This window comes from Ischnura elegans, chromosome 2 (assembly GCF_921293095.1).
Source record: "Ischnura elegans chromosome 2, ioIscEleg1.1, whole genome shotgun sequence".
Classification (NCBI taxonomy): Eukaryota; Metazoa; Arthropoda; class Insecta; order Odonata; family Coenagrionidae; genus Ischnura; species Ischnura elegans.
The window spans coordinates 13931930-13959486 of NC_060247.1; the positions used below are offsets into that span (position 1 = coordinate 13931930).

The 27557-nt window shown below is 39.2% G+C and overlaps 1 protein-coding gene across 3 annotated transcripts; it reads right to left on the reverse strand.

Annotated features, from left to right (window-relative positions):
* On the reverse strand, positions 1-25694 carry LOC124153419. Of its 3 annotated transcripts, XR_006863641.1 has the most exons (5): positions 25582-25694; positions 25240-25313; positions 14880-14979; positions 10269-10512; positions 1-476 (listed from the first exon to the last, which is right to left on the reverse strand). XR_006863641.1 is itself a non-coding variant. In XM_046526558.1 (4 exons), exons 2-4 carry the CDS (start codon positions 25306-25308, stop codon positions 427-429), a joined length of 363 nt encoding a protein of 120 aa, XP_046382514.1. In that variant the 5' UTR covers positions 25309-25313; positions 25582-25694; the 3' UTR covers positions 1-426. The 3 variants fall into 3 exon arrangements, 2 of the variants coding, with proteins under 2 accessions (XP_046382514.1, XP_046382513.1); XM_046526558.1 differs by lacking the exon at positions 14880-14979; XM_046526557.1 differs by lacking the exons at positions 1-476; positions 10269-10512 and having other exon boundaries at positions 14390-14979.
* Between the last annotated feature and the right edge of the window lie 1863 nt (positions 25695-27557).

Here is a 27557-nt window from a genome sequence, read left to right on the forward strand (position 1 = left end):
TGATGTGGTAAATTTCCATTTAAAATTTTAGCAAACTTGAAATACTATGACAAGATTTAATCTTAATAATAATAATAATAACAATAATAATATAAGGAATATATAAAAACACCAACTTTAAATTAATGCAATGTTCCATGAAAAAAATTGAACATGAATAAATTTAGAAATTAATGATGGAAGCAATTTGAGAGAAGATTTTCCATTTTCTCTTCATGCTTTAGACTGAGTATCTGCAACTTCCAAATGGTTAACATACATTTTCGTTGCCTTTTGGACAATGAGGTATTCATTAGAATGATCTGTTTGAGTAGCTTTATGACATTTAACATGAGTTGATTGAGCAACAGCCTCTTCATGCACTGAATATTTAGCATGGATGTTGTTGACTTGCATGGCCTGGGTAAATCCTGTTGGGGGAAATCTTCAACGTAATCTTTTCTGCACCTTTGCCCAACGTTTTTCAATACGACAACCTGAAAATAAGCAAACAAGCAATAAACAAAAAATGAAGACATTACTATAAATTATTGATGTAGCTCATTGGAAACATCACAAATACGAGAAGAGTGAAGCCAATTTCCATTTTTGTCATTTATCTTTTCAGTTAACCATGTAAAAATCGGGTGAAGAGCAACATCATATATCCTCATGCTTAAGACTCATTCTCACTAATATGTTGACTCTTGCTAGAGAGGGTGACGTTTCCACTCATTAATACATTTGTGTGATTACAATGAAAAATGAATGAAAACCTCTCCTGAAACGTGCTTAGTTCTAGCATGAATACTCAATATTTATCCTTAGTTTTCAACATCTTATTTCTTGCCTGTCAATTTTTTAACCATTAGATATCAGTTATTAGGTTGTATAGACCACAGGAACGGATTTACTACCAACCATATGACAGGGCACTGCCACCATCGAATTATTCCTGACATAGTACGCCTATGGTATGGACACAACACGTTTTACAGCACCTGAGCAGCCACATTGACAACATTGATTTCACCACGGCGATTGAGAAAATCAGATGGTTGTCACTTTTAGGGCACCAGCGCACTGGCAACTTTGATCACCGGCAACTAAACAATTTTACTCACCCAAGAGTGACCCGATACTGCGTACTGGCGATTAAATAGTTGCTTCTCACCTCTATTTACAATGCATCTCGTGGAAGCTACTTATTATCTTGTGCTCATTCTGAGACAGCGAAAACCTTTTCCATTATTTCCTTTATCCCCTAAGTTCCATCCTGTATCTATAATTCCTTGCACACTAACTTAAACAATTCTTTTTCAATCTCTCAATTCCTTGAGACATGTATTGTACAGCGGTGGCTGCTTCTCAGCATGCAAAATAAGCTTTTCAAAGTCTCCCCTCATTACTTTAAAAACTATGAGACCTTTTTAAAATGCAAACAGCAAGAAACTTCCCCAGATAAGCTACAAAAAAGGGTTGTCAAGCAACTGAAAAGTTGACACTGTGCAGGGTTGGGCAAACACACATGTGGTATATTCCAGCCGGCAAAGCAACTAAATAATACTTGCTTTAAAGAAGTTGCCATGTTATTTTCACTTGGACGATAAGATCTGGATTTAATGCAGAACACACGTTGCACAGATTCTGTCTTTGCAAACTGTAAAACACAAAATGCTTTCTGTTCACTAATCGCCATCTTTGCTACGGTGGTGATCCGGAAATGGAAGATTTCCATTTTCAAAATATGAATAAATATGTTGTTGTGTGACGTGTCAGAATATCCAGCTATGACAAACTATGCCTCTGGATTTTCAACTTTTCACTTTCTAGAATGCTTAACCTTCCTCTTCCCCTTCCTTTCCCCTTCCTCTAGGATGAAAACATCCTGGTTCCACTTCCCTATATAATGGCATGGTTGAGATACGATTGGCACTCAGGACGCACTCAGGGACTCACGCACTCAGTAACTCTACTCAGTCACTGGTCTGTCAGCTATGTCGCCGTCAGTTGGAGTCGAAGCGCGGGCCCGTGCGACCAAAGCACCTCGCTATCCACCGGTGCCATCACCAGCAGCTCCTCTCCTTCACGAGACTTTGTAAATGATCTAAATTTTGGCTATTCTGGACGCAAATATTCACTATTACTTCATGCCTTTTGCTTGAATTGATATTGATATTGGGTTTTTGAATGGATATAAACTTTGGGTTAAAAACTTTAAATACTTGTGTGTGATTATTCGTTTCCCGACACCAAGAGCAAGAACCTACACGTACGGGCAAGAAGCGTGCGACCCGCGACTTTTCGAGGTGGCTAGCTACGCACCCCTTACCCTACTTCAGCTTTCTAGCGGATCGCGGTGGAAACATTTCACGCACATGTGCATTGTGGCTGAAAAACAAAACTGTTTGAGTTACTCTTTCATTTGACACATAATTAATAAATGTAAGTATAATGTAATAAAAAACTGCATGCAAACTGCATTGCAAAAAAATAATATTATAAAGCATTAAAACCCCGATATTCATTTATATACACCCTATATGTGAATTGCCTCAAAGTTCAAAATAACCTTTGCGAAGAAGACCCAATGCAATGTTACACAAATACACTTGAGTAAATTGTACCAGAGGTAGTTTTATTATGAGGAGATATTCTAAGCCTAGTTCACCAAAGAGTGATACATAAATGGTCCTAGGGGTTCGAAAATAGCAATAAAATTAAAAATACAAGTTCCTCCCACGTAAATGGCTAAATATTTATATGTAAAATACTAAAATTTCGAATAGAACAAGGCCCTACAGTAGTATTACAAAAAAAATCTCGATAGAGGAATGAAAATGCACGCAACTTCACACGCAATGATAAATTGTGCGAAGGAGAGACTGTACTAATGGCGAGAGTCACAAAAACTGAGAAGGAAGAGCTGACCTTCTCGACGACATGCACACAACAGAATACTTGCATGCATTTCTAATAAGAATGGCGAAAATTCTCCTAAAAATAGAGATAACAGGCGACACAGAGCAACTAGCAGTCTATTCCGTGGTGACGTAAAAAGACTTTTATTTGAGTCCAGAATTAGGGTACTTTCCTTCATCAAAGAAAACGAAAGGCATTGATTGCGATTTGCTACCCACCATTAGTGTATTCATAATATACAATTATTTGATTTTACATACCCCAGTTTAGACGAATGGCAATGGTCAATTTTAACCGCATCTGAAAACAGCCAGAGTGGTGCCCATGTGATACCACTCCAAATTACATCACAGGGACCTAGTTTCTATACAGGTATATATCAGCTTTACATCGTTTGAGATTACCAATGCATGCATGAGGCACAGAGCTCAGGGAAACATCTCTTATTAATCACCTATTAAAACTACTTATGGTCGGAAAGTTTCATTCGTTTGATAAGGTATTAATAATCCTTATTTAAGCCATGCGCTACCTGCTAGCAGCCTGCATCACAGCAGCACACATATCCTCGCCCCAAGGCATATCACATGGCGACAGCGGGAACCAGAATGATGTCACACAGGCTTTTCCCAGCATTCATGCTTAGCCGTCGCGTTTTCGCAGGCTTGAAAATTTTCACTATTATTCATTTAATCGCGAAAAATAGATGTCGTTATTTAAAACCCTGAAAGTGCGAAATGCACACTCCTGGAGTAATAATCTTTCGATTTAGGCAATAAAAAAATAATAGGAAACCACCCTATTCAATAATTTTTTCCCAAGGATTTCCCCAATTCCAATTTCTCATTCAAAAGGAAAAATATAAGTTTTCCATAAGACTTCACCATTATTTCCTGTGAATAACGAAATGGTGGTCGTAATTATTCCCACCTATTAACTTTAACTAACACACAGGAAATCAATGAGAAAAAATCTATTTCTTTTTCTGTCACCAAAATAATTAAACCCCAATTGAAAGGATTACTTGATCAATGTGATGCCACCCGCCTGTTGGCAGGTCCTACGCTGGGCATCAATGCTATGCCATCCGCAATCAACGTGTTAAAGGAGAGAAAATTTGTTATGGGGTGGATTTGACGCCCTTAACACAACTAGAAAGGTCAAGCTTCATATTAAAATACAAGGAAACTCACGGCAACATGATTTTTCATTCTTAATGCTTCCCCAGCTCAGGTAATTTTAGGTGCTGATTTTTTGAGTAAGACAGGAATGATATTGAATTTTGTCACTAAGACTTAAGTTAAGTTTATACCTGAGATCATTGCATCATTCCTTTCTCAGCCAGTGAATAATGGCATAGTAAACAAGAAAGGCGAGACTTCACGACTCGAGTATTTAAATAATGAAGAAAGGGAAAAGGTACAATGGTTACTAAATCGATATAAAGAAGTAGTCACCAAATCATTAGGATGTACCAACGTAATGGAGTACTAGTTAACCTTGTCAGATGAGATGCCGGTTAGACCCCCACCATCTCAATGCAACCCCTCTTAAATAGTAGAAATGAGGAAACATGTGAAAGATCTCCTACAAGAGGGAGTTATTGAAGAATCTAATTCCCCGTACACTAGCCCGTGTTTTTTAGTCCCCAAGAAAGATGGATCCTCGCGTCTTGTGGTTGATTACCGAAGGGTGAATAAGAAAGTAGTTTATGGTGCCTTTCCTCTACCTACTGTGGAAAATGAGTTCCTGCATTTCAGTAAGGCTAAATATTATTCTATCTTAGATTTAAATGCTGCATACCACCACGTGCCTCTGACTCCCAAAAGAAGACGGGCAACGGCATTTATAACTCCTTTTGGGCTTTACCAATATAAGCGTTTACCTTTCGGACTTTGTACAGGCGGACAAGTTCTTTCACCCTTGATTGGTAGGATTTTGGGTGGTATAAAATACAAATATGTATTTACATATCTTGATGACGTCGTGGTGTACAGTGAAAACTTTGATGACCACCTGGTACACTTGGAAGAAGTTTTCTCCTGACTGAGGCAAGGGAAATTGACCGCAAATCCAGAGAAAATTTCAATTGGATTGAATAAAATTAAGTATTTAGGACACGTTGTGTCGAATCAGGGAATTAGAATAGAACCAGAAAGAGGGCAAGTAGTGAGTAACTTCCAGGTTCCGGGAAATCTGAGGGCGACGAAACGTTTGTTAGGAATGTGCAGATACTCTGCCCGTTTCATTCCTTATTTTTCTGAGATTGCGGCCCCATTGAATCAGCTAAAAAAGAAAAATGCCTGCTTCTTTTGGGGGCCTGCTCAACAGGAGGCTTTCGAAACATTACCAAAAATAATTGCATCACTCCCAGTGCTGCATATACCTCACTTTACCAAAGATTTTGTGGTACATACAGACGCATCCTCCAATGCTGTAGCGGCGGTATTATCACAGAGAGTCAATGGCCATTTGGCACCAGTAGCCTTTGCAAGCCAGACCTTAACGATGCCGAAAAAAATATGCTACCTACGAAGCCGAATGCTTGGCAGTCGTATTTGCTGTAGAGAAATTTGGGCAATATCTGAGGGGTCGGGAATTCGAACTATGTATATACTGATAATCAGGCTCCCTCATGGATGCGTAATCATCCTAAGCAGTTGGGAAAGGTCAGACGGTGGATGTTATGTTTATCTAGTTATAAGTTTCGGGTAACCCATGTGAAAGGGAAGGATAATGCCATGGCCAATTGCTTGTCACGGATGTTTGATGAAAACCAAAATGATCACAAACAAGTCGTACGACCTGGGTTGTGTGTCCGGCAGGACACACCGATATCATTCACGACCATTTTAGAACATCAGGAGAAGGATTTTGAATGTCAAAGACTAAAACAAAGACTAAATGAGGGGGCGATAGTAAGGAATCTTAAGTTGCATCAGGGACTTCTGGTGTTTCGTGCATGTAAGGCCCTTATTAGACGAGGTAGCCAGGCGACGTCGCCAGCGACGGTAGCTGGCGACCCACTGGCTACCAAACCTAGTAGCCAGTTATGTAGCCAGTTCAGTAGCCAGCATTTTTCCGTTTTCTCTCAGCTTGCTGTGAACTATAGTGGAGTGCGATGTGTGAGTGGTAACGTTATCTTAATTTTGCGTCGGCCAACTTCTGGCACTTTTTCACGAGCTCTTAATGCTTTTTCTTTTGGTCGTCTTTCTGCGGCTCTTCTTTTTTCTTCTTCTCTCCGCGTATCCCTTCCACTGAATCAGAAGATGTAGGCATTTTCTCAACTGGCGTGGACATACTGAACAACTCACCCACACACAACAGAACACAACACAACCTTGAGCAGTACCTACCAACGAGGTGTACTGACCGAGTAGCCTGGCGACCTCGTGTAATAAGCTCCGTATGCTACAACGCAGCGTCGCCAGTATGGGTAGCCAGTGGCGACCGGATTGGCGACGGGGCTCGGTAGCCAGTCAGTCGCCAAAGTGTGGCTACGACGCTGGCTACCCTCGTGTAATAAGGCCCATAAGAATCAATGACCCACGACAAGCTGGGTAGCCAGGTTCGTCGCTGGCGACGTCGCCAGGCTACCTCGTCTAATAAGGGCCTAAGGTCAAACGTAATCAAATTTATATTCCTGTAGGGATAAGGCCGATGGTAATGGCTTATTTCCATCCAATCACCGGTGGTCATTTGGAATATCGTAAAACGAGGGAAAAAAATATCTCGGGATTTTCATTGGTCAAATATGCATAGGGACATATTAACATATGTAAGGTCTTGCACTGACAGTCGAAGTGCAAAACACCACGGTAGGGTACCATTCGTCTGAGGTGACTACCAAGCTGGGGGAAAAATATTTCGTACATATACATGGGCCCACTAACGCGTACGCGATCGGGGAATACTTCGATTCTTGTGGTCATTGACCCTTTTGCAAAATTCGTTTTTATTATTCCCATATGCAACATGAAGGTTGCTAATACAGTAAAAATCCTTAACACTCTTGTCTTCGCAGTAGCACGTTTTCCCAAAATAATGGTATCCAACTTTTACTTCTAGGGAGGAAAAGTTAAGTGTTTCCATTGGGGCATAAAAAAAACATGCTACCACAAGTCCATATTACCCACAACCATATCATGTCGAGTAGCTTAATAGGAACTTAAAGGCAGTGCCCACTATTTTTTATCACAACGCACAGGAACGGTGGGATGAGAATCTACATACCATATCTATGGCATTTAATACCTCCTTCCATGAGAGCACAAAATGCACTCCGGCGAGTCTCTTTCTGGAGCGAGAATTAAATCATCCTTTGGCCATGCACTGGACATTCGATGACAGCGTCGCCAAGGCCAAAAGGGGAGAAAGCATCGAGGAAAGGTGGACGGAGGCCCTTAGTAACTTGAAACGTGCTATTACGATAGTAGCGAGAAATTATAATAGGAATCGGAAGGGTCAACCGTTTAATGTAGGCCAAACGGTCATATATAAATTACACCCCTTGAGTTCCTCACTTAACAAAAGAATCAGCAAAATTTCTGCTGAAATGGTCCAAAACATGGCGAATAATCTGCTTTACAAGCCCTTTCTCTATTCTCAATGACCGCAAGAATCGAAGTACTCCCCGATTGTGTACGTGTTAGTGGGCCCATGTATATGTACAAAATTTTTTCCCCCTGGCTCAGTTATAGCCACCTCAGACGAATGGTACCCCACCATGGTGTTTTGCACTGGTTTTGCACTTTGACAGTCAATGCAAGACCTTACATACATTAAAACATCCCTGTGCATATTTAGCCAATAAAAATCCCAAGATATTTTTTCCCTTGTGTTACAATATCCCAATTGCCGCCGATGATGGAGTCATGGAAATACTTTCATGTAGCAATTAAGAGGAAAACTAACCAATAACATCAGTGTGGGCAAATATACTACAGTGCAACCTCGGTAAAACGAGACCCCACGGGGCTCAAATAAACACTCGCTATAGCGAATTGTCGCTTTACCAGAGGTGGAGCAAATAATAGTCAATATACCTATTGCAAACAGTTATACAGGAACAGGAGTGGTGCGGCGACAGAGAAATTTATATCCGATAAACATAAGCATAAATCCAGACGAAGGGCGATGTTTTTTGCATCACTAAATTTCCTTACTTAAACAACAAATAACTATTTAAACAATTTATAAGCGCCGTACTGAATAAAAATCATGCAAAGCATTCCTTGATCAATCATTATGCCAATGTACAACTGACGAAGCCATTTCTCCATGTAATTAATTAGTGCATTTACATGATCATTCTATTATTTTGGTATTTTCCACTGAAAATTCAAAAAATAACTGATATAACTGCATTGCGGTTATTTAATGCCTCAAATAGTTCCATTGGTGCATGTTAATTGTTCCAGCACGTTAAGCGGCAGTCAAGTGAAATGACGTATTGCATTTCTTTCTGCAGACGAAAATGGTGGAAGGTTGTAAAACGATCCTGCCTTGGAAGACTTTTTCTATCATATAATGTAATTTCTTCATTATCTACGGCAAAAAGTTTGCTAAGCATTCAAAATGATGTGATTAAAATTGCAGTTGTTTAAAAAAGTCCCTCTTCGAGTGTTACGCTCGCGACGTATTTGAAATAATACACTGACAATGAGTTTACCACGGCACTGCAATAAAAACGGACTGAATTAAAATTGGTAATGTAAGAAAAGATATTAACGTGATATTATTTCACGAAAAAATATCACGCTGGTATTATGCTGATGTCACTTAAATAAAACAATAGCAATATGCAAGAAACTGCGACAAATATAACCCACATGGGTAATATTTTCAGCAAAGAAACGGAAAGGCATACGCATCTGATGGACCCTAAGACCATAAAATCCAACGAGTTTGAATTTATTGATTTAAAATTCTCAATAATGACTGAGAAACATGAAAAAGGAATGCAGAATTTTTTAAATTAAATAAACTGAAAGCGCAGCATCAGCTCTTCACATATGCCATCTGTGGCGGCATCGAATGCATGCGACATGGCACCAAACGAGAGTCAGTTGTTCTGAGCCACCAGGCTCGGCCGCCCGAGTGTCGGAAGAGAGCGCCAGTACGACTCCAACCACTGACGCGAATAGTTCACCATTGTGAATAGTACATTGTGATCGTGACTATTACTTGTAACCGCAAAAGAGAATAAATACGTCCATCCGGACAATTCACGCTGAGTATCATTGTATCGTACACCCTATGTATACACTATCGCTAAAGCGCACTACCTACCTCTAGAAGCATCATTGCAAGAAATACCTCGTACTGCAAGGGTTTTGTCAGAGAGTAGGTTGTAAAAGATTTCCGTTTCGTCAATGTTATACCACGCAGGGAATACTTCTTAAGATACTTAGGATCGGAGTGTTTTCTTCCATGACTTCGGGTCAACACCGCAGGCATCACCAGCAATTATGACGGGAGATAACGCTATGGTGCTTTGAATCAGTTTAAGCAACATTCCTAACTCTTGACGTTCTCGATTCGCAATTTATCCCTGAAATACTCTGCGTTAGGCTTAGGCATAGCCACTTTCTCTGAAGTTCTCACAGATTGAAGTGGGCAAAACCACCTGAACAAAGCTTCTTCTAACTCTTCATGGTCTGCATTCCTTGGGCGTTTATGCTTTTTTACTGCGAAGAGCGAATAGGAAGATAAATTAATTACGCCACCCTCATATTACTCTATTATTTTCTTGCTCAGACGTGTTAGGTGTTTTTTGGCCATGGTGTCTGCCATCAAATCCTTTCTATTCACGCAACACACGGACGTGCGAGTATCTGCCCACTGCTTTCTGCCGCCCGAGGAACGAAAGAAGACCAAGCATTCGCGAATGTTAAATCCACAATATTTTCACTATAATGAACTACTTATTTATCGAACGTCAGTTTACTCCATGAATTTGAGACTGTGCACTCCATGTTAACTTCATTTCTAACAGATCGCAAGAAATTACATAGATTAGGGACTCTTGGTGAAGGTTCTCCGGCGATGGAAACTCTCGCTATGGCGAGTGCCAGCACCTGAAGGGCCTTGTAAAAACGAATTTTTTTAACATGCTTATTATAGGGTCAATTGACGGTGCATCGGCTATCCCTCGTAATAGCGGGGGTCTCGCAATAGCCCGTACTCGCTTTAACGAGGTTCCACTGTATATATCTCATTGGTTGTTTCCAAACGTTTCAAACCCTAACACAATTACTCATATACCACCCTGTTTTAAACTCTACCCCATATGTATCTCACTCAATAATCATAGAATATATGTAATCGCAACGTCAGAAATACTATCATGAAACACTTCCACTTACTTTTTGATTCCTTAATCTCAGACTCCACCCGAGCAACAATTCTCTCTTCCATTTGATTGAGGAAGGCCCTCAGCTCGTCTGATATCGGTGTAGCACCTGATTGAAGCTTTGCCTCCAACTCTGCTACCCGACTTTCATAAGTCGCCTTTATCTCTTCATACTCCGACCTGGGAACAGTTGAGGGTGTCTGAGGTGGGGAGAGGGAGGCCTTTTCTACAGTAGCCTTTCTATTCCGCTTATCTAGCTGTAAAAGACAAATTAGGAATTGTAAGAATTGTAACTACCTTTTGGAAATAATAACAAATGCGACGTGGAATGCGTCCTGAAGGTTTGTTCCTACCGAAGCAAATCTGGCCGACCGTCCTTCACGGACAGTTCTCCCTGCTGCCAATCTAGCCTAGGCCTGCCATTTTGGTCAGTCTGGACTATATAAGGATAACGTTATAAGGGGGATAACTGTTACTGACAGTCGAGACTTGCAGATGGTTTCGGGAGGAACAAGCACCCAGTCTCATGTATATTGTGCTGAAGTATTTTCACAAAAAAACAAAAGATACTCTGTTACTGAACGTCTGAAAACTTAGATAGTTGCTTTTGAGTATTTATATGTAAAGGCACCCAAAAACTAAAAAAAAACCCATGCAATAGGTATCCATAAAGGTATGATGATGATCTTCATCCTAACGACCAAGCTTATTGCAACTGAACCAAAGTTACCATGTGCACTTCGACTTCAAATTTTACCCAGGGCCCATGTGCTCATAACTATGACTTATGATGATGGCTTTGCAAGGTGGAAAAGGATAGGAAATCACGGTCAGTAATCATGGAGAAGGAAATAATGTGGTAAATTTCCATTAACGATTTTAGTAAACATGAAATACTATGACAAGATTTAATCATAATAATAATAACAGTAATAATAATAATTTATTTTGTCCAAAGATCTACAAGGAGATATAAGACACGTCAAAAAAAAGGGGGAGAAGGAGATTCATACAATACACAAGAAACATATAGTAGAAACATATAGTTGAAATATTATGTAAAAGTATGTATTATTTCACATATAATATATTTTCAAAACATGAAAATGAAGCACTAGAATGTGGAGTCTGTCAGGTATTCCATGACAGATTAATAGTTATTTTCAAGTACGAATGCCTTCTACTTCCTTTTAAACGATACCAATGACTCACATTGATTTTTTAAATGGTGCGGGAGTTTATTATATGTTCAGAATCCCATTTCTCTTGGACCTAATTTAGTTCTATTTGTCCTCGCTGTATTATAGTGAAGCCTTTGCCTATTTCTGGTTTCATAATTATGAAAACTGGAGTTAATTTCAAACATGTCCAGATTTTTATATGTAAATACTAGCAGAGATAATAAATAGACACATGGTAAAGGGAGGATCTTCACAGTTTTAAAGATGGGGCTAGAGGGAGCATCATAAGGTTTTTAAATATAATTTTTATATAATTTTCATCATCATCATTAGTCAACAATCCTAAGATTGGATTGACGCGGTATTGCTGGGGTTGGGATAATGCTCAGAAAGAGCGCCGGAATGCGTGTGAAAAGCTTCCTACAGTACAATGAAAAGATAGTTAAGGTAAAGATAGAGACGAAGCCGGTAGATACCGTAGTGGTACAGGTCTACATGCCTACGACAGACTACGAGGATGAAGAAGTTGAAGACGTCTACGATGATATCAAGGAAATAATCAAACAGGTAAGGGGTGAAGAAAACCTTATTGTTTTAGGTGATTGGAACACTGTCGTCAGCAAAGGTCAGGATGGAAGAATAACCTGAAAATATGGATTAGGAAATATAAATGAAGTAGGAGAAAGGCTCCTGGAATTCTGCACAGAACACAAATTAGTGGTTGCCAACACCCTATTTAAGAATCACATGTGAAGAAGATACACATGGAAAATGCCAGGAGACAAAAGACGATTTCAACTAGACTATATTTTAGTGAAGCAGAGGTTTAGAAACCAGATAAAGGACTGTAAAAGCTACCCGGGGGCAGATATTGACAGTGATCATAATCTAGTGATGATGAAATGCCATCTGAAATTCAAGAAATTGAAGAAATCAGCAAAGAACGCCTGGCAATTAGAGAAACTAAAGGAGCCAAAAAATCAACAGGCCTTTCAAGAAGTAATGGAGCACAAGATAGGATTAGATCAGTCTGAAAAATCAGTTGAGAATAACTGGACTAACATAAAAAGTGGGTTTCAGGAGGCCGCTAGAGAAGTTCTAAGGAGAAGAAAATGTGTTAAGAAAAAGCCATGGATCACAGATGAAGTCCTAGACCTCATTGAAGAAAGGAGAAAGTATAAGAATACGAATACTGAGGAAGGACAGGCTTGCTACAAGAGAATAAGGAACGAGATTTGCCGCCAAGCGAGGAAAACCAGAGTAGCGTGGATGAGGAACATATGTGAGGACGTACAAAATAACCTCGTACAAGGGAAAGTGGAAGCGGCCTATAGAATATGGAGGAACCATTTCAAGGAACGAAACCCAAAATGTAATACCATAAGTGACAAGAATGGAAACATTCTAATTGAAAACGAAGACAAAGCCGAGAGATGGAAGGAATACCTGGAGGAATTATACAACGGAAGCAAGCTTAGCTCAAAAGTTATCGAAGAGGAAAGTGAAGTTGAAAAGGATGACATTGGAGCAAGCATCTTAAGATCGGAATTTGACGCTGCAATAAGAGACCTGCGAACGAATAAGGCCCCAGGAATAGATGACATTCCAGCAGAGCTAATAAAAAATGGAGGAGAAAAGGTCTTAACTCAACTGTATAAAACTATCTGCGATATGTACTCAACAGGAGATTTACCTAGTGACTTTGAGAAGAACATCATTCCCATACCCAAAAAGAAGAGAGCTGAGAATCGCAAAGAATTTAGGACCATAAGCCTGACGACACATGTGTCGAAAATTCTGACAAGAATCATTTACAGGAGAATAGAACGAAGAGCAGAAGAATTCCTGGATGAGGACCAATTCGGATTTAGGAAACGCAGGGGCACAAGGGAAGCAATTTTGGCACTTAGGATGCTCATAGAGAAGAGATTGGAGAAAAACAAACCGACTTTCATAGCATTTGTCGATTTAGAGAAGGCATTTGATAACGTGGAATGGAATTCAATGCTTAGAATTCTGAAAGAAATCGGCGTACTCTACAATGATCGTAGAATTATTCATAGATTGTATAAAAACCAAGTAGCTGTGATCAAATGTGGACCAAACGGTGCAGAAGCAAGAATAAGAAAAGGGGTGAGACAAGGTTGTGTGCTTTCCCCTTTAATTTTTAATGTTTACATAGAGAAAGCCATCAATGAAATCAAGGAGAAAGCTTCGGGTGTCAATATCCACGCAGAAAAAATTAGCATGCTGCGATTTGCTGATGACATAGTAGTCATAGCCGAGACAGAGAAGGATTTAAAGAAGACGTTGACAAAGATGGAAAGGACAATGGCCAGATATCAGCTGAAAATCAACAAAAAGAAGACTAAGATATTAGTTTGCAGCAAAAGAGAGGAGGCTAAAACAAACATCAACCTAGGAAAGCTTAAGCTCTAAGAGGTGAACGAGTTTTCTTACCTGGGAAGCCGAATTACCAGCGATGGATGGAGCAAGAAAGAAATACACAGTAGAATAGCGCAGGTGAAGAGGGCTTTCTACAAAAAGAAGAATCTTCTTACAGCTGAAAATACCAGCATAGGAGTAAGGAAACAATTCATCAGATGCTACATATGGAGTATGTTTCTCTTGAGAAGCGAGGCTTGGACATTGACAGCAGCAGAGAAGTCAAGAGTGGAAGCATCCGAAATGTGGTGCTACCGAAGAATGATGAAGATAAAATGGATTGACTGTGTGAGTAACGAGGAAGTGCTAAGAAGAGTGGGAGAAAAGAGAAACCTCCTAAAAACCTTGTGCAGAAGAAGGGACAACTTAGTTGGACACATTTTGAGGCACGATGGTCTGATGAATAATATATACATTTATATATACAATACATAATTTTATTAATATATAATATAATTTTAATATAATTTAATATAAAGAAAATATAAAAAAACCAACTTTAAATTTTCAATGAAAAAAATGAACATAAATAAATTTAGAAATTAATTATGGAAGCAATTTGAGAAGATTTTCCATTTCCTCTTCATGCTTTTTACTTAGAATCTGCAACTGTTCCAAATGGTTAACATACATTTTCGTTGCCTTTTGGACAGTGAGGTATTCATTAGAATTATCTGTTTGAGTAGCTTTATGACATTTAACATTAACTTTAAGTGACTGAGCAACAGCCTCCTCATGTATGGAATATTCAGCATGGGTGATGTTGACTTGCATGGCCTGGGTAAATCCAGTTGGGAGAAAAACTTGATAATTTTGTGATTTCACAGCTGCTTGAGGAATTTTTTGACCTCTTTTTTTCAATGCAGGACTTCCACTTGGATGAGTAACCACACTAGTTTCTAGTACAGGTGAAAGACGCTTCTTACTTTTACACAAAATATTTCTTTTGTCTCTCAGTTTTTCATTTGGCTTACGAGCACATTTGATTGATTTCTCACTTTTATTTGAAGCAGATTTACTTTTTGACTCTCCCACTCTACAGTGATTCTCCAACAAAATCTTAGCTGAACTTTTGCCCGACGTTTTCAACACAGCATCCTGAAAATAAGCAAACGAGCATTATGATTGATGATAGATGACATCAGAAATTAGAGAAGAGTAAAGTCTGTTTCCATTTTTGTCATTTCTATTATCAGTATCCCATTTAAAAATTGGGTGAAAAGCAACATCATAGATCCTTATGCTTAAGACTCATTCTCACTAATATGTTGACTCTTGCTAGAGAGGGTGACGTTTCCACTCATTAATACATTTGTGTGATTACCATGAAAAATGAATGAAAATTCCCCTCGAAATGTGCTTAGTTCTAGCATGAATACTCAATATTTACCTTTAGTTTTCCACATCTTAATTCTTGCCTGTCAATTTTTTAACCATTAGATATCATTCATTAGGTTGTATAGACCACAGGAACGGATTTACTACCAACCATATGACAGGGCACTGCCACCATCGAATTATTCCTGACATAGTACGCCTATGGTATGGATACAACACGTTCTACAGCACCTGAGCAGCCACATTGACAACATTGATTTCACCACGGAGATTGAGAAAATCAGATGGTTGTCACTTTTAGGGCACCAGCGCACTGGCAACTTTGATCACCGGCAACTAAACAATTTTACTCACCCAAGAGTGACCCGATACTGCGTACTGGCGATTAAATAGTTGCTTCTCACCTCTATTTACAATGCATCTCGTGGAAGCTACTTATTATCTTGTGCTCATTCTGAGACAGCGAAAACCTTTTCCATTATTTTCTTTATCCCCTAAGTTCCATCCTGTATCTATAATTCCTTGCACACTAACTTTAACAATTCTTTTTCAATCTCTCAATTCCTTGAGACATGTATTGTACAGCGGTGGCTCATGCTTCTCAGCATGCAAAATAAGCTTTTCAAAGTCTCCCCTCATTACTTTAAAAACTATGAGACCTTTTTAAAATGCAAACAGCAAGAAACTTCCCCAGATGAGCTACAAAAAAGGGTTATCAAGCAACCGAAAAGTTGACACAAGTCAATGCCGACCAGTAATTCTGGTTACCTACTGTGATTCAGTAGACAGCGTTGTTGGATAACTTGTTGCAGGAAAACCTTAAGCGTGGGCCTAACTTTACAAATTTGAAGTCTTAAACACGTCAGGTGGCTGGGAACAGAAGGCTGCTTTCAGATGAGACGACTTTCTGCTGGCTGCCGCTTACTTTGTTCACAAGCCACCGCTCCTTGAAAGGTGACTGGCTAAAAGTCGTATTGTCGGAAAGCGGCCTCGAAGTAGCACTGCCTGTATTACACGCAGTAGACAGCACACCGTCGTTCCAGTGACCATGGCGCGTGTTGCCGTCAATGGCGTGATTCATCTCGATTGAAGACATCCATAAAGACCTATTGTTACTTGAAAGCTCAAAGCGCTAGCAGTTGGGGGAAGGAAAGGAAGAACAGAAAGGATAGGAGGAGAGGTGGGTCTAATTATTAGCGCATGTTTCTTTGGATATTCAGTGCTCCACTGAGCTTCAATGCAAAAAAAATTCATATCAACACACCCCCGGTTCAAGATTATTTGTATGCGATTGAGTTTAGTTATGCGTACTTATTTCACGGCCTTCCTTGACCTGTTGGCAACAGCTGTAATCAATGCTAAGCGATTTTGCTGAACCTGCCTTCCCTTGGCACCTAGGTGAGGGCTATCAAAAGGGAGCCCACGACATGAAAAATTTTGGTCATAATGTAAGTTATACATTACTTATTGTTATACCACAGCTACCCAGCACTCGGTTTAAAAAAACTATTATGATTGGTCGTGATTCGCGTTTGGACTGTTTTTAATCACAGCTACAGCTTTACATATCAAATGAAGGAAAGGAATTTAAAACGCCAAAAACCTAGTGTTACCGCTCATTCGGGTTCTTCGTCAAAGTACTTCATTGGCAGCTGTTAATGCTAGATTCCTCACATTTGAGCGATACTTAAATATTTCTTTCATTCTTTTAACCCCTTTAAGTACATTTTCTTAAGCCCTCTCTTAAAAAATTTCCATGCTGAACTCTACACCACAAACTGAGCGAATGATTTCACACCATATGCCATGGGCTTCAGTAGAAAAATTGCCAGGGGTTGCATGCAGTGCCATAGTTGTGGGCCAGGGTGTAGGTGCACCACCTGCATTAGTGCCCTTAACGATATATCTGTACCATATTTTGAGTAGCACGAGTGACTCAAATATTATTGAATGGATAGACTTTCATGATCTGTGCCGTGTGTGCTGCAGGAACAATAGACTGTTTGAGATAAGGGTGCAGCACTAAATATGGTGAAAACTCGGCCTTTGCCATCACCATCTAACCAAACACCCCTTCCCTTCACCACCCTCCCGATAACACTAGACGGCAAAAAATTATTTTTTCTCGAGCCCTAGTACCATTCATGCCGAATCTTATGTAAAATGACCTCCTGAATCCAAATATGACATCAATTTTCCTCCATTACCCACCATTTTTGGGGAGAAGCCCCCCTCTAATTTTCATCACTTTTGCAATAATTTGGAGGAATGAAAAGGATTATGTTACCATTTATATTTCTTATTAGGTTTTTGATAGGAGAAAATTTCTAAAACATGATAATTAATGGTAAGGATGTAGATTTGGGGGGATTACTTTCCGTTAATGATTTAAAAAAAAGCATTAAAAATTATCATCCTTTCTTATTTTTTGCCATTTTTTCACTTAATTTCATTTTTCAGCTCCCATTTACATCTTCCCCTACCCGAAATATCCCAGATTGATGGAAAATATATCAACAGCTCATACTAGCAATAATAAAAATATTTACAAACATGGCTTAGAAAAAATAACGAAAATTTGTGCCAACAATTCAGCAGGTTCACCTTCTGAATTGTTGTGGTATTGAGGGTACCAGCGTGGTAGCATTGCCACGCTGGCGCCCTCAATACCACACGCGTATCAACAAAGAGAAAAATAACAAACGTGAAGAATGATGAATAACATAAGTAATTTGGCATTTGATTTCCCTTTATACACTGAGGTAGAAGTTTCTAATACAAAAACCAGCAGTAGGCCTAATATACATACCAACATGCCCGCATTCAACTTCTCTGAAATCTCCTCTCCTATAGTGATATCTTCATGGAACCATTCCCAATGTTAATTTGAAACTGCTCCAAAATATTCTATGAAAATGTCCAGGTGTGAATGAAGGAAATGCATTTTTAGTGATATGTTACACCCCATGGCCTAATACGCTGACGGCAATACCTTGGCATAAACATCACTTCTTTGTCACCCAAAAAGTTCTAACACATGTTTCAGAATCCAAGGCAAGCTCAATGATTCAGGTGTTTCATAAACGGCGAATCTTGGAAAAGTTTCCTAATCTGGGAGCCCACGACTTTCTTCCTTGGTTGTAGCCTCACTAAAACGAAAACTTTTAGTTAAAAACTGAAATTCAGCTCCTGTCTTGTCGATTGCTCTCACAAAATATTTCATCTGTCCTACTTTGATGTGCAATGATTGCAAGTGAATACTTTCTGTCTGAACCAGGTAAACATGAGCGACATTTTTATAACCATGAGCGAAGCTTTCTCGCAGAGGCCAGTTCCGTAAGATTTAATGTTTTTCTCGGGCGCGGCTGTTGTGTTCACAAAGGAAGCAATTCAAAAGCAGCAATAGTAGTTTGACCAAGTATTTCGTCAAATTACTGTAACAAGTGGTACAGCAAACACATGGAGCTTAATCCTAGCCCTGACCACCAATTTGGCAGTCAGAGTAAAATTTATATGCAGTTTTAAGAATTAAAGAAAGGCATTATTGGTGCGATGTTTAAGTCAACTCACCGCAAACATAGCTGAAACCATGAGGATGATTTTTACACACGCGTAACATAATTACATATCAAATCACTATAATAATCACAACTCAAGCCCATATTCACTTGGAAAAAGCCGGAGTAAAACAACTTTTACTGTTTTGCACAACTGAAAAAAGGATCCTTGTCCAGAACACCAAAAGAGTTGACTCTGCGATCACTAGAGGTATACCGAGGGAAGGTGACGACAATTTCAACATACATAATTGATTTGAGAGGCTGATACTTTGTGGAACTCCATGATTAAGGAGAAAGAATACTTTTTAACTCCAATGAGAGTATAAAAATCTTAATCTTATATTATTAGTATAATTAGAAAGTATTACTTTTCCTTTTTTAGCTGTGAAAGCAAGAGAATTGCCATCCAAGCCTGAGCGGAACAGGCGGGAGAGGCCAGCGTAGTCAAGTGAATGTTCCCAGCTATTGCTACATATTTTAATTATTGTTGCTATGCTATGCAGAAAAATATTTTTATTATTACTGGGGTTTCTTGTTGCTATATATTTTTATCATTCGGGGGAGGATGATGTCAAATGGAAGCTGGAAATTTTTTTAAATACGTGAAAATTTGCGAAAAAAATGCAAAATTGATAATTTTTAATGCGTTTTTACACAATTTACGGAGACTAATTCCCCCAAGATCTACCCCTTTACCATGAATATTAATTTTTTAGGATACCGATTCCCTCAAAACCCCTACAAAAAAGCTAAAATAATCCTTTTAATTCCTCCAAATGACCGAAAAGTGATAAAAATTGGAGGGGAGGAGCTCCCCCAAAAATGGTGAGTGATGGGGTAAAACGGAGTTCATATTCGGATTTAGGAGGTCATTTTTCATTAGAATCAGCAGGAATAGTGTCAGGGCCGATTTTCATGCCGTCCAGTGTAATCTCCTCCCATTCTCCTCTCCTAATTAACCTTCCCCCAACCATGACGATTGTATCAAAACTAAGTGGAATATGCCATGCGAGAGTATGCCACGTAAAAATTTCCATGTGAAAAACACAGTGTACCCAAATCTAAGCCGCAAACAGACACCATTTGGCCTTGAGACTTCTTGACTGTCTTTGCAAATGCCAATCTGGTTGGAAAATCAAAATGTTTGAATGAAATTGGCACATCTGTCAGAATAATAGAGATTCGTGGATTGAGTAATACATGTTCTCCAAGGAGCTTTCCATTCAAAATGTCAACAAACGTTTTTCATCAATTTCTTAATGACTTATCCCGGGCCATTGCACATCTTTGGTGGGTACAAATTACAAGACATTTTTAACTGGAGATCCAACCTTGTTGTAATCGGTGCGATGGTAGGCCTGGCGATTCCAATAAATTCAAAAACTCAGGTGGGTAATTTAAAGCTTAGCAGGTATCGCAAACTGTATTGATAAAAGAAACTATACGATATCGATAGGTCAAACTACATAGACAATCCTGACAATGGTCAAGGGGACAGTAAGGCAAAAACACTAAAATTTCATCATTTTTATCCATAGTTTTTCAAATTTCACCGTAAATCATGTGGAAAACAAAAATTAATTGTAAGAATAAGAAAGTGAATTTCTTTTTCATCCTAATGGTATATGTTTTAACTTAATGTGACCACTATCACTAATTTAAATATGCAAAAGAAAATTGGTCTGCAGGCATTTATAATGAACTTTACATGTATTTCTTATGGAAATGACTCAGGGCCCAAGCCAGGGCCTCATGGGCCCAGCAGAATAATGAAAAATAGTTTAAATACTATTCGCAGATCTACTAAATGTACACAAAAAATTTCATAGGATTCGGTCCAGCTGTTTCACAGGAGTTTGGCTACAAAAAAAGGTGACACGGAAATTTTATGTATTAGATAGATGTACACAGATGGGACAGAATCTCTGTAAAGTTGCCTGATGATTGAACAACATGTTGATACCTCAGTAGGAAAAAATTTTCTTACCTAGAAAAATTTGCAAAGTTTGCCCCTTTTTTTCTGTCATAAAATAAATAAATCACGAACCACACCCATAGGCCACGTTATTTAGTGGAGCAGGGAATGGGGTCAAGTGGCCCAAACTCATGGGAATTCATCTTGTGCCTCTCTATAATGTACTGTCCACTCCAAACGAGCTGCGCCAGAAATGAATAGCCCCAAATGTGAAAAATATATTCCAGCTACATCCTTGCCCTGGGTCCTTCTGAATTTGTGAATGACTTTGGCTGAAAAAACAGAAGGGCCTAGAGATAAAGCAGTAGCCATTGGGCCACATTCCGTGTATCAGCAAAAATGTCATAAGACACAACTTGATGGTATGGAAAGCATCTAGGTATATGTATTTTTGAAACTGAGAACGGCACTGTGGTCCCCTGCCCCAACCCCCCTCCTGAATTCACCAGGTGCCTGGCTATGTTGATAAGCCAATATCACAATAGGGAGTATTGATTTATAGAGGCTACTAGAACTAAGATAACAATCGTGCATTTTAATGAGGGGCTTATGTAGGATTATTTTGAAGAGTGTGGAAAAATATTTTTGAATAGAAGTTACTTAATGTATGCCCGTTCAAGGAAAATAACTCTTTCAGGCAGTCAGTGACATGAATGAGGTAAAACTCCATATAAAATAAAGCAACCAGCCAATGTATTTCTAAGGTCAAGAAGGACAAGTACCAGACAATATGATGACTCCTAGACCAAAAAATATAGAATTCTCGACAGCCAGCGATGCTCCCAATGCTTAATTTCTAAAATTGTAGGAACCCAAACGCATATCAAAATATTTAATCAAAATGATTTTCAAATATGAGTCTCCCTAAAACTTCCAATCTTTTGAAAATTCATAATAAAACTTACAATGAGGAATCATATTTTGATTGGTATAAAAAAACAGTGAATTGTTTTGACAGTAATCTATTTTCCCTGGGAGGTGCCGGAACGCCATCTTACCTTGTTAAGGCCAAAGTTAAGCACAGGATGACCCCATCCAAATGAACCCAAGAGAGTGCGCAATGAGTGGGAATTACGTGGAGGATTGGAAGTTGGTACACCATGAGTCATGAATGTAGGGCATTTTGAAGCGGTAGCTACTTCCACTATGGGTTTGATGCAGTGGAGCAGCGAGGGAGGGGTTTTGGGGGATAAAACCCCCCCCAGAGCTCTGATAAATTTCTAAGTTTAATCTATTTTAGTTAATTGCATTAATATTACTCGTAGAATAGTGTAAGGATTAATAAAATATCCCTCAGAAGGCCGCAAAACTCACCATTTTGAACCATTTATCTTAATTTTTTTTGGAGTAGGGCCCCTGCACTTCCCGCTTACCCTGGTGGGTATGCAATACCCGCAGGCCCCCCAGAATTATTGCACCTGAAACCCACCCTAGCCACAATTCCTAGCTGTGTCACTGGTGGGATGAGTAGTCAGGGAGTATTTACTGCCAATGATTGGAATACTCCCGTAAGCCGATTTCCAGAAAATCATTTTTGCCATTGTCAGTGTGGAATGGGAAACTCCAGCAATCCGGTTATATGCCAATTTGGATGGGAGGCAACACAGCAGCCGGAGAAATAGCTCTGTGCTTCGCTCCTCCTCTTATCTTGGTCTTCTCACTAGGTTCTAAAAGGAATGAAGGGATCACCGAGGTAGATAATTGGTAGTCCTGGAGGAGAGGATAGTAGGAAAGGCATAGATTGTGATTCGTAACCCACCATTAGTATATTCATAATATACAAATTAATTGTTTTTAGAATTCCCAGTTTAGACGCATGTTAATGGTCAATTTTAACCTCATTTGAAGAAGGCCACATTGACGCCCATGAGATGCCACTCCACGTGACGTCACAGTGACCTAGATGCTATACGAGTAGTCAGGAGTTTAACATTGTCTGATATTACCAATGCATGCATGAGGCACAGAGCTCAGGGAAACATGTCTTAATATTCACCTATTAAAATTGCCTAAGGCGGGAAGGTGTCTTTCGTTTGATAGGGTAATAATAATCCTTATTTAAGCCAACCACTATCTGCTAGCTGGCTACTCCGTTCACTGCTAGCAGCCTGCATCGTAGCGGCGCTCGAAGCCTCGCCACAAGGTCATCTCACACCACGGCTTGAAAATTTTTATTATTCATTAAATCGTGAAAAATAGATTTCGTCATTAAAAAATCTAAAAGCGTGAAATATGTACTCCAGGAGTAACAATCTTTCGATTGAGGCAATAAAAAAATAATAGGAAACCACCCTATTCATATGACCCTCATGCCCCTGATCCTCAAAACCCTTGCATTCGCAAACTAAAGACTGCTATTTAAGTGTTGAAATGCTGGCAGGAAGGATCAGAGGCAGATAGGATGACGGTTTGGATGTAGGTTCTGGATTAATAGTTCCGTCTAAGTAGTCTCTGGCCTTTTTAATCGGAGGATCTTTTACTGTCCTTTGCTCAATTGTCTTACACTTGATGTCCTTTAACCAGAGTTCAGCAGTTAAGTCCAAAGATTAAGAAACCATGGAGGTTAAATTTCCAAGGGGGGTTAAATTTCGGGAGAGGCATTACTATAAAAATTCCACAAGAGGGGGCATAAACTCTATGGTTGTGGACAGTGAAAGTCTTCAGTCGGAGGGTGAGGGTATTCTTTATCTTCTATATTATTTCTACTGTATAGATACCTTTTTCTCAACTTATACGCAACCAAACTCTACAAATGAGGTACCAAAATGCACAGAATTTATCAGAGAACATGCGACGGCATATCTTACTTCCTAAATATTGCTATCGTTTCCTAAAATTGGTTTTTAAATAATAAAAAAAACTGTAAATATTCCTGACGTTAACGGCGCACAAACTGATACATATTTGTTCATTTGCAACAATATCTCGCAATCTTTAAATAACTTTTATCAAAATGCGGCTGATTCCACATTCAAGCCACCTGTTGATACGTAAGTACGAGTCATCATGTGCTTTTAACAGAGGATAGTGTAATTACTTCCAATGTTGTGTTTAAAGAGGTCCTCTGACCTCAATTTGTACATGAACATTCCAATTAAATTCGTACATAAGACCCTGCCTTATTTTCTACATTTTAAAATTAGAAATGCGCCTATCCCTCTGTGGACCTGCATTGAAAAGAGCGGGGGAAGACTGCTGGGAGCGGGCGCATCACGCTCGTACAAAGTAATTAGAGGATGATTATGATGACTAGAGGCAATGGCATAGCTGTGAATGGGCAAAGGAGGCAGTCTTACCAATGTGCAGACTTTAAGGAAGCTGCACTGCAAGGTCTGCTGAAGGTGGCATTACGCGGCTGGAGTAGCCAAACTCAGGGGCCAGCACAAACACTAGAGCTATGCCACAACGCTCCTTAATTTGAAGATCCATCCTGAATCTCCTGAAATACTATGCTAACCTTCAAGCTCAGAATAGCCCTGTAGTAATTGATACACTTCTATTTGGAAGTGTGCCAATTACTAATTGGCAATTCTGTAGTTTACGATGTACTTTGGAAGTGGGGAAACCACTTGGCTAGATTCACCCCATATTATTAGACCATGAATTAATGACAGAACTCTCCCCAAACTTCTGCCCATCACACACCCATTGAGGCAGCTTTTGGGGCAATTCGTAGACTTAGCTAGTCCACCCCACATGAAATTAGATTGTCACATTCAGAATTCTGGAATAATGACACAATCATGCACAAAGAATAAATAAGTGCCCTAAGAACACAATGACAGTGCATCAAAGTTGTGATGAAAGCTTAAATTAGTACCCTCGCGGTATTACAAACGTTGGAACAAAATTGTGTGATAACACCATACTGGCTGTTGAGCTTCGAGACTACTACTTCAAATTGTCATTATGTTTTATGATGACAATTTACCTCGTTAAAAACTTCAGCTCAGTCGACTGAGACACACCCAGCAATGCAATTTTAAATCAATCATGTGGCAAAAGTCTCTGACACACGTGACGCATGGCCATGTCGAAAGTGCTGCATTATAACTGATAAGTCGTAAGGCAATCGTTAAGAATAACATTTGTAAAGTTTGCACATAACTAGGAGACAATCATGATGAGAATCAGTGTTCAGCATATTAGCGATATTCATCACAAGACTATTTCGACAGGAGCACCCATGTTCCGATGATGTTTCGCCATATATAGAAATTTTAGACGGTGGGATAACTTGAATGGTTCACTGATGTCCTTAGACGGGGAAATAGCATTAGGTCACTGCGTAAGCGTATTCACAGTTTTTGAAATTATCTACAAACGCTGGCAGATCATTTTAATTCCATTATTGAAAATCTAGAGATGCTAACAGATTTGGCTTTGCAATAAAATAACATCTCACTTTCCAGCGTTTTTTCAACATAGCCATTCTCTATCGTTATAACGGCGTTACTTCCCGACCATCAACTTGACATCACTCACCGAACGCTGTCCAGCACAAGTTCGAGGGACCGGTATTCTAGTTTTCGGCCGAGGAATCGCGGTCTCCATGATCTCTGAAAATAATATCATCCATTGATTTCGGTCGACTTAACATTCGAAGTGTGAAGGACCATTCATTCCTACACCCGAACATCGCCAAGAAACAATTAAAATTAAACAGCGAGACTACTTCAAATTATCTTTGAACACAAAGAAATTACAGCAATACTTTTGGCAAAATTAGGAAGAATATCGCATAAGATAAAGATAATTTTCCCCATACTATTGATTCTAATGAACGTAATGACAAGCTATCGGACATAAATCTCCTATGGTACCCACCTGCAGGTAAACCCGGTGACTGTCGATGGACGTGTTACCACCAACTCAAAGCCAAAGCTGCTCAAAGCCACGACTTCTTGATGTTCACGATTCCCACCGATTCCCACTAAAAATTTCGGAATTGGATGTGGTGTCACGTGACACCAGATGAAACAGCTGTAAAACGATTTACCTCCGCCTGTCATTGGTTGTTTAGGCATTTTCCCAAATTTAAAGCGACTCCGAACAGTTTAGGCGAGTATTAATAATAAATCCTTCAGCAAATTAATGATTTTCGAGAAATTATGTTCAATTAGGAATAGAAAATGATAAAATTTATATAAAGACGCCTCTTGACCTTTTCAGAAGAATTTACCAGACCGTTGCCGTTAACTCTGCTTAGGGTGCGGCCGATCTTACAGGCATCGGTTTGTCTGATGTACTTTCCCTCAGAGGACCAAACGAGACCTGCCCCATCTACTAGTCTCCTAACTTGGCGGCGTGGGCGTAACCAGTGCGGGGCAGGAGGGGGCAGCTGTAGCCCCCCAAAAGCAAAAGTCTTTAATAATAATAATAATAATAAGACCCCATATTATGTGTACCACCCTGAAACAGTGCTTGAAAACGGCGAATTTAAAATCTATTACGATCTGCCTATTCAAACAGATAAAACTATAGTTAATAATAGACCAGATATAGTGTTGATTGACAAGAAATATAGAACTTGCTACATAGTTGATATTGCCGTGCCACTGTCGCATAACATCGAAAAGACAATTACAGGAAAAATTAACAAGTACCAAGATCTGGCAATAGAAATAAAAAGAATATGGAATATGGAACAGGTTTATATAGCTCCAATTGTCATCTCAGCTACCGGTATCATCCCAAAACACATACAAAATAGTTTCAAAATACTCAACCTCCATCCAAATACTTACATCAAACTGCAAAAGGCTGTAATAATTTCAACCTGTCATATCACGAGAAAATTTCTCAACGCAATTCAATAGTGAAGAGTTACCTTGGTGAAAACCCGTGCTCTTAACACTAAAGCTACTCAGTGAAAACTGAAGAAAATTTAAGAAAAAACATAATAATAATAATAAAATGCCTTTATTCGGGCGAGGTTGAGACTGGAAAGTCCCCTCTTCCACCTAGGAAGGAAAATCAGGACTGCATTGAAACGAGTTTTCAACAAATTTTCTTGAAATCCATGAAAAATTATAGTAGTGTAAGATATGCAATATATTGATGCTTGGATACAATTAAATGTTCTGTGTGATGTAGAAGAATGTGATATGATCGGATTTGAACTGCTCGGCGAGCTAGACATTTTGAAGAGGAAGAAAAAAACTTCAATAGATATGAAGGGTTCAGCTTTGGTGGGGCATGGAACTCGAACTTAAAAATGGTGGGAAAATGAAATCAGTCTCCCCCAATCAGAATCGACCCACGAGGATCCGAATGACATCCCGAGAAGAATTTACTGCCACTCAAAACTGCTCAATAGTGCCTCAATGCTAAGCTTGGCCTAAAGATTTTAGCACATCTAGTAGAGAACTGATGAACAATGGATTCATTTGTTAACCATGGATTTCAACAATAACAGTATCCAATGAAAATGTCCGAAGATAAAAAATCAGAAAGCCTGATAGCTGTCCATCTTATTTACAACAAGTATGTGGAATAGCTCCTATTCATGAGGCACAGCTAAGGTTCCAGGTTGTCCTCTGCATTGATTCATCTTCGTGATAACAGTTTCATCCTCATTGCAGCAGGAATCTTGAGGTTAAAAGTAAATTTCGAATCTGAAAATACCTGCAGCAACAAAAATGGAAATCTAGCTGCACCTACTGCATCACTCAAGCCTCCAGCAAAATCCTCTATTCATATTTACAGTGAAACCTCTATTCTTCTCTCCTCTACTTTATTCATTCCTGGGTGCACGCTAATTTCATGAGACCCAGGGGAGTGTGCCATTTGATTAATATTTG

Coding starts and splice junctions, on each gene's coding strand:
- LOC124153419 (XM_046526557.1), bottom strand. CDS start 25,308: ATGGAGACCGCGATTCCTCGGCCGAAAACTAGAATACCGGTCCCTCGA. Junction 14,980..25,239: donor CTTGTGCTGGACAGCGTTCG/GTGAGTGATGTC, acceptor GCTTATTTTCAG/GATGCTGTGTTGAAAACGTC.